The 7,671-nt window shown below is 31.3% G+C and overlaps 1 protein-coding gene across 3 annotated transcripts in view; it reads left to right on the top strand.

The window, feature by feature from the left end:
* The first annotated feature begins 1,796 nt into the window (after positions 1–1,796).
* The window catches only part of LOC128987731 (uncharacterized), a 44,246-nt gene continuing 38,371 nt past the window's right edge, over positions 1,797–7,671 (top strand). For 2 of the 3 annotated variants that reach the window (XM_054408735.1, XM_054408733.1), the window contains exons 1-3: positions 1,797–1,890; positions 2,395–2,429; positions 3,999–4,104. In XM_054408735.1, the coding sequence (XP_054264710.1) occupies positions 4,000–4,104 (105 nt within the window). In that variant the 5' untranslated portion in view covers positions 1,797–1,890; positions 2,395–2,429; position 3,999. Of the gene's footprint in view, positions 1,891–2,394; positions 2,430–3,982; positions 4,105–7,671 lie in introns of those variants that run through there. The other variant, XM_054408734.1, reaches the window with a different exon arrangement.

The following is a 7,671-nucleotide window of genomic DNA, read 5'->3' as shown; positions in this document are numbered from 1 at the left end:
CACTTAACAACTTTTTTTGCGTTCAGGGGGACCCAAAACAGATATATCCACTCGAAACTTAAACTCGGAAATGTTGACGAAAACAATACACTTTCTCCATACTATTTATAGGCGAAGAGAGTTACAGTATGAATCTCAAGAAAGCATTACTTCAACTGAAAAGTATTTTTAAGTCACTGGGAAAAGAGCTGGTCTAGAGTTAGAGCACAGCACTACAATCCTAGGTCCTGGGTTCAAATCCTGACAATCGCTAATGGTTTTTACCTGTGTGATAATGCCACAAGACTATGCCTAGTCTGAAATAATGTGTAAAAAAGGCGAGACAAAACAAAATTATAAATCACTAATTAAGTGTGCTGCAACGAATCGTTTCTTACAGATAAGGATAGTATTTGGCACACAGTTTGGCCAACACCCAACCATCCAAGCTACAATTGCACTCGTAAACATTGCATCTATAAAACCTATGTTGAAATACATCCAATCAAAATGTGAAGAGAAGTTGTATTTATTGAAGATACTGAACATATATTAATTTATAATATGTTAGGTATAGTATCAATAGAGGTTGAACAACTCATTTTTTCAAAGTTTAAACTAACCTTTGTTTGGGAAATTTGATTGGTTGTTAAATTTAAAAACTGATTTGCTCAAGTTTAAGAATGTGATAGAGCACAAGAGCCTAGTTTTAAAGGATTTTTGTGAGGATAATTGGCTTACCTGAATGGGAGAGAGTCGTTTTGGCACAAGAAACTAAAAACACTATACAATAAAACAACAATATTTTAATTGTCTTAACAACTTAACCAACTTTGTCAATGACAGTTTAGTTCTAAATTGAGTGTTTGTCGTGAGGTTTTGTATTTCTTATGCCAGAGTGAATACTTTCCTATTCAGATAAGCCAGCTATATTTACAAAAATCCTCAAATACTAGCCTACTTTATTTTAAATAACATCAGGGATTTTAATAATGGAAAGCAATGTAAAGTGAGACCTGTTACGACAACTGTCAATTAAAACCTGTATTAGTCTAATGATTTCAAAAGTTGTTTTTTATTAATAGAGTATAGACCTCTTTACTGTAATAGAGTAGACCATATGGAAATGGTACAATAAGAATTGAATGCTGTAAAATTTCTATAGAGTTAAATGAATACCTTTTGAGTTACTATTTCCATTTGGAATTTTTTGCTGTTTACTCTTGTAATTTATCAATTAAAAATATTAAAGGCCAACATAAAAAACAAATATCGACCTAATCATATTCTGGAAAGAACTAATAGCTTCAAACTTCAAACACCAGAGGAATAAAATGGTTGAGGCAACTTCTAGAAATACAAAACAAAAACATTTTCGTTACAGTATTTTTTTTTATCAAGGTAAGTAAAAATTTCTAAACCATCCAATTGATACAGAGATATGCCTGTATACCCTGAATGATATACTTTATGTTCATCCACTATGTATGTACCTAACTATAAATAATTATCATGCGGTAATGATTAATCAATGTCAAAATAATCTGCATGATTCATGAAATTTCTCACTCTTTTTGGCTCTCTAATGTATTAATCACTTCTTTAAATAACCAGATGATGTAGTAATTTATTTCTACAGTGTGAGTCATGTATCACTAACTTTTTCTATTTTCTCTAATAGCAAAGATTAATAAATAAAAATGTCTAATACACCATGGTTTTGTTGGCGAAATCGCAGCAAAGAAACTGAATCCAAACAAGAGTGATTGACAAGTCAATGTTTTTAGCCTTGACAGTAGTTCAGGACAAAGTCAATGTCAGCAGCTAGGACAGTAGTCGCAGCCTCATCTGATCATCAATCCTTATCGGAGAGTCGCGGGATAATGAGTGACTCTTTTCTTCTGAATTGAGGTACGCTTTTACTACATAAATTTTTTTAAATAAATTAATTTAAAAATTTTTTATAATTTATTTGAAATAATAGTTTTATTTAGAATCTCTACTCTTTAAAATTTCTTCTTGAAATTTTAAATGTCTCATAAATAGAGGATTTTTTGGATTTTTGTGATTTAGTTAATTTATTTCAGGTGTAACATTTTATTTTTAATAAAAGCAAAAATTGATAAAGGACATCTTTTTAAAATGGATAGTGTTGAATGGCTATAAATAATAGTCATTTATTTGTTTTGTATTATAGGTAAAAAATATTTCGATGGATGGTTTTCATTTAGAAATTTAATAAATTGAAGATGAAATACAGAATGTCAATATTTAATACTAATTAGTAATTTATATTGTACTAAGGACTTAGCTGTTAAAAATATTGTTCATTTTCTTTTATTAATTCAATTGATTCTTGTCCATGTTCTTTCATAGTATATACATAAAAATCTATTAACCAAAATATGTTTTCAGAACTTTGAAGAGACAAGAGTCAATAATATATTCAAGTAAGTACAGTAAAAAACATCTAAATTTTTCCTCAGTTATATTATTAAAATTTAGTTTAGTTTAGGATGATTACTAATAAATCCTTATGTTACTAAAATAATTTAAATTGAAGCCTGACCCTCATATTATACCTCTTAATTTTTCTTTTAACTATAAAACCCTTGTTTATTTACAATTTTCAAAGAAAATCTTTATAATATGTACTCATAAAAGTGTTTGCTGAAGGCTGAACTTTTAATGGTAACTTTTGTTTAAGAAACTGGCTTATTTAACCTCTTTTTTTACAAGTAACCCTGTTGTTGCACTGTAGCAATTAAGTTTCAACCTATATAGCATTACGAGAAAGTCTTGGCGTTATCATTCAACGGATGATAGAGATATATGCCAAGAAGACCTTTAAAATAAAAATTACTTTGGTCCTTATCCATCTTTTAAGAAATTATTAATATTTAAATTCATAGTTTTCTTGTCTTCCAATGTTACTGAAAGAAAGTGATGACATTTCATTTTTTTAAAACTGATTGATGCCATTTGTAATACACAGTATCTCTATTTTTAAGTTCAATCTTTTTTCGAATAAAGAAGTCAGGGGAATGATAATAGTCAGTAAAAACTCTTTTTCGTATTTATACATCCTCAATAACATTGCATGAATCAATAGTGTTTTATTTTAATTTATACAGGCCTATGAAGTAGATTTAGTAAAACATTTTCTAAGGAGTAAACTGGTATGTTTATCACATATTCTTGCATCTAAACTACCCATTTACGTTTCCTATTTTTATGGATTTAGGCAGATGATTAAAATATAGGTTACCTTTGTGTTCTTGCGTGTTTTCTTAAGTGAAATTTTTATTTCACCCTATGCATTTTGCCAGACTGTGTGGTGTCTTCGTAAGTTAAATCTTCTCATCACTAACACTATAGTCTACTACTAATATTTACTAAAATATTTACACTCGCGGTCACTGCTATTGTGGTCAAGTAGAGCAAACAATATGACGACGGACACAGGCGAAGTTGTGGTGGAAGTTATTTCTCCCTTGGTTTCATTTCTTGGACTAGGGGCGTTGGAAATAAAATTTGGGCCATTTGGCAGTTGAGGGTAGTTTTTGACTTTTCTGGTTTATGGTCGTGCCAGTGCTTTGATCTATGTAATGTTGTCAGTTTGTCGCTGTGTTTCCAGTTTTATCAGTTTCAATGCCATATAGTAATTTGAAAATTTTAGAGCTGGTGTAGTCTTATTTTTTGTTTAGTAGAATGTTTGATACATTTATATTTACATGTTTGTATATATGGTAGCCTTATCTGTACTTTAAACTAAAGGTTTTGAGCTGGGTTTTGGGTTTTGTGTTTTGTTATAAGAAGATCATTTCAGAAGACCACCGGAATATGCTACACACACTGGCAAAATGCGTAGGGTGACACAACATTTTGCTACGCATTTTGCTAAAGAACTCAGGAGGCAACAATAACTATAATTTAATTCCTAATTTTTATCGTAATTTAAATTTAAAGACTTGAGAATCACATCCAGCAATCCGTTCTAAAGGTTGAGTTTGTTTCAGGATGGCTGCAGCAGAGATTGTGATGAAGAGAGATGACCTCAACATTGCGTGGGGCTTTAGGCTTACTGGTGGAGCCGACCTTGGCACTCCTTTCTATGTTGTCAAGGTAAGCAAGACTTAAAACACACTCCCTCGTCGCGGTTAAGGATGTAACATAGCGCCCAAGAGTATGTATTGTTGTTAGGATAGCAGGCTCACCTGAATGTGAAAGAATCAACCTTGGCTCAAAAAACATAAAACTTACACTATACACAAAAAATATATTTATTTAGACTTTGGAATTTAAGGCTCTTTCTTCCCAACCAATTTTTTATTTGTTAAAAAATGCCATCAGTAAAATATTTTATATTTTTTATAAAGTGTAAAATGGTCTGTATTTCTTGTGCTGGAGTGGACTATTTCCCATTCATATAAGCCTACTATCATTGACTATTTTCTGCTATCCTAATAATAGTATGTTTCATCATAAAGGTGTAAAGTGGCTCTTTTCAACCCGAGCTTGGCTGAGGTCGGGAAATGAGCGAGGGTTGAAAAGAAACTTGCCTGTGTGACGAACCATATTTTTGTCATATTGCACTATTTTTTAGGCAAACTATGTTACAAACACAAAAATACTTTTGTGTAGAGATAACCTCTCAAAATGTCTTCCAACTTGTTTTAAATTTTGCTAATGCGAAAAAGCAGCGCTGTTTGTTTATTAAGTGATTTAATAATTTTGTCTATTAGGATTGTGTTAGTGTGTATTATACTATCGATTTGTGGAACTAATGAGAAGAATGCAACAATTAGCTACTACCGATACATAATTTCAATACATATGTTTGTTTACAATAGAAGTTTACAACTGAGTGACAAATTACTTTTACTCCGTAGTTGCTAAAAAAGCTTTTTACTCCCTAGGGACTTTGGGGGGTTGGATTGCTCTTTAGGGACTTTGGACCCATAAGGCAGGTAGGCCTATTCAAAACCGCTGTTTTTACTGCAATCTGACAAAAAATCTTTAATACACTCCCTGATAAACACCTGAAGGTACCCTAAAAGACCTTCAAATGGAGTTGCCTTGCTAATTTTTTTAAATTTACATTTGGTTAGAGCTGAGCTATAAGCAGACACAATCATGTCTACATTAAAACATGGTAATGATGATGACAAAGACTGAAACTGCCAAAAACTGCAATGTTTATGTTCTGCAGACAGCTCGTTCAGCTTGCCAACAGTTAGTATCCAACCTAGTACTGTGTAATTTTCATTTCATATGTCACTGTTTGGCTGATCATTCTACGTTAAATTTATTGAGCGGAGCGAAACGAGCTCTTTGGGATCGGCTTCAATGCAAACTCTCTAACTATTTCAAGTAGGCATATCAATTTCAACAAATCACAAATTATTTGCTAAATTTTGTTCAAAATAATATTTCAATATTCAAATAATAATATTCAAAAATATATTTCTATAAAGTAATTAGCCTATTGTTTCACAATCTATACATACATACATTTAGGCTTAAAACGACCTCAGATAACCGGAGGGCTCGGAAAACAGTGGCTATCGGATAATCGAGAGTGTGTACCATGAAATCACTTAATAAATGTTTGCAGAGGTTTCCATTACCTTACCAAAGTCAGCTCCTGTAAAAGCTTTACATTTATTTGTTTGAAGATAACATTTGGTTTAGGGTTGTTTGAGTTGTATAGACAGAGTTTTTGGACGGCGGTTGGTGAGTTGGAATAACTGATTGCACCAAAAATAGGTTTTCAGCGAAAGTGCTTTGAAAAAGTAAAGATTTAAAAGATTAAAAGATTTACTTTAAAGATTTATTAAGTAGTTGAAACATAATTCTAGATTATAAAACAGTGAATTTGATCAAAATTTCTTAAAATACTGTGCTTGGAGGGTTCTTTGTTTTCACTCCACACTTTTCAAATTGATTTATTGTTAAACAACAAAATTTCATTATTCATTCTCCTTGTAGAGTTCAAGATTATAAAATGACTAATTTGAGAGAGGATTTTTTTGAAAAGTTTTACTCTTTAAATATTCACGAAACACTTAGATCCTTACAAATTCAGTTAGTTCTAGAACTGAAACCCAGAGAAATCATGGACAGAAAAGAATTTATTCAGAATCGGTGTTAGAACAGTAGGAAATTGGTGTTCGTGTTCATTTAAAAAAAGAAAATCTTTGTGGTGAAGCTAGTTTCAACATCTCTGTTAATAAACAGCAAAGGTTAATAAACAATAATTTCTGAGTTACGAAGACGAAAAAAGTTTTTTCATACCAGTGGGACCATTTTTGGAACAACTTTAAACAAACATTTGTCAAGTTATAGCCTAGTTAGCTTCCGAAACTATTAAAAATCATCAACAATTACATTTAGAGAATTACTGCTTTAGGAAGTGTAAAGGTGCCTATTAGCCTGGTTTTTTTGTTAATAAAAAATGTCAAATGATGATTTAGATTTTGAATGATATGTAAAATAATTTGTATTCCGTCTTAAACTAAAAATAGAAAACTGAAATTGGATTACCCTTGATTATTATAAATCACCATTTTTACTTAAAGAAAAGATTTTTTTTATTCATATTTTAATAAATTCAGCCCTGTTTATTTGTTTTTCTTCTCTATTGCCTTAAAAAATGTTGTAAGTAAGGTAACGTTTATCATTTCAACATGTCGTAAATTTTTTTTGTCTTTTGTTATTTAGTTTTAATTGAAAGCCTCACAAAAAAACGAATCCTAAAACTGAACCAAATCAGTTTGACAACTACTACTGTACGTGTTTACTTCATGTCAATTCAAATTTTGATAGGATTGAAATTATTTTGACCTGACAAAAACCTTAAAATTTACTACTCAGTATAAATTTATCATAGCCACTATTTTCCCAACTATAACTAACTTATGTAATAAAAATAAAAATTTGCTACATAATGTACTATAAAGTACATATAAACACCTTATTTCTACCAATGAGTGTGTTTAGTAGGAACTGCTCCTCTACATGAAAAGTGGGATGAGCTATATTTGGGGGGGGGGGGGGGGGTAAGCATCAGTGTGGTCGAATAAGTTGACAGTTAATATTATTTTGTATTACCGATTTGTTTCAATTCTTCGATAAGGTGAATTACTATGATAAATAGTGAAATTTTTGCTTTAGACATGAAAATCTATAACACTGCTACAAAACTATATCATTCGTCTGTGTAAACTAAAGAGTTGAAAAAATTTCAGCTTGGTAAACATTGGCAGGGAATTATCTCTCGTGAATTACATCGGTAATGGTAACTGCTACTAGGCGTTAGCCAAAGTTAAACAGAAATAGCTAATCTGTCGAAGGTTGTGTCAGCCGTAGAGCAGGAAGGATTTAAACTTGGCCTATGTTCAGGTATCTGTAGAAGGTTGTCTCTGTAGGCTGTGTGCCTAACATCGTCAATTGCATCTGCCAATGGGAATACCTACGGGGTTGACAAGATTATAAAATGTAGTATAATTGAATAGATATGACAGAAATCGTCCAAAGACTTTTGACGATTAGATTTTTTATTGTGTTACTATTGTGATGATTTTTTTTTCTTTTAATGTAAGAAAACATTTGGCAGTTTTCATGCAGTTTGTAGGATAATAAACTTTGAGTAAATGATACGTCAAAGGACTTTTGACAACCTTTCAATTG

This window comes from Macrosteles quadrilineatus, unplaced genomic scaffold (assembly GCF_028750875.1).
Source record: "Macrosteles quadrilineatus isolate MER2022 unplaced genomic scaffold, UCM_ALF_1.0 Scaffold_2__2_contigs__length_208266976, whole genome shotgun sequence".
In the NCBI taxonomy this organism is placed as follows: domain Eukaryota; kingdom Metazoa; phylum Arthropoda; class Insecta; order Hemiptera; family Cicadellidae; genus Macrosteles; species Macrosteles quadrilineatus.
The sequence above is the reverse complement of the archived record's forward strand: the minus strand, read 5'-3'. Positions and strand labels throughout refer to the sequence as shown.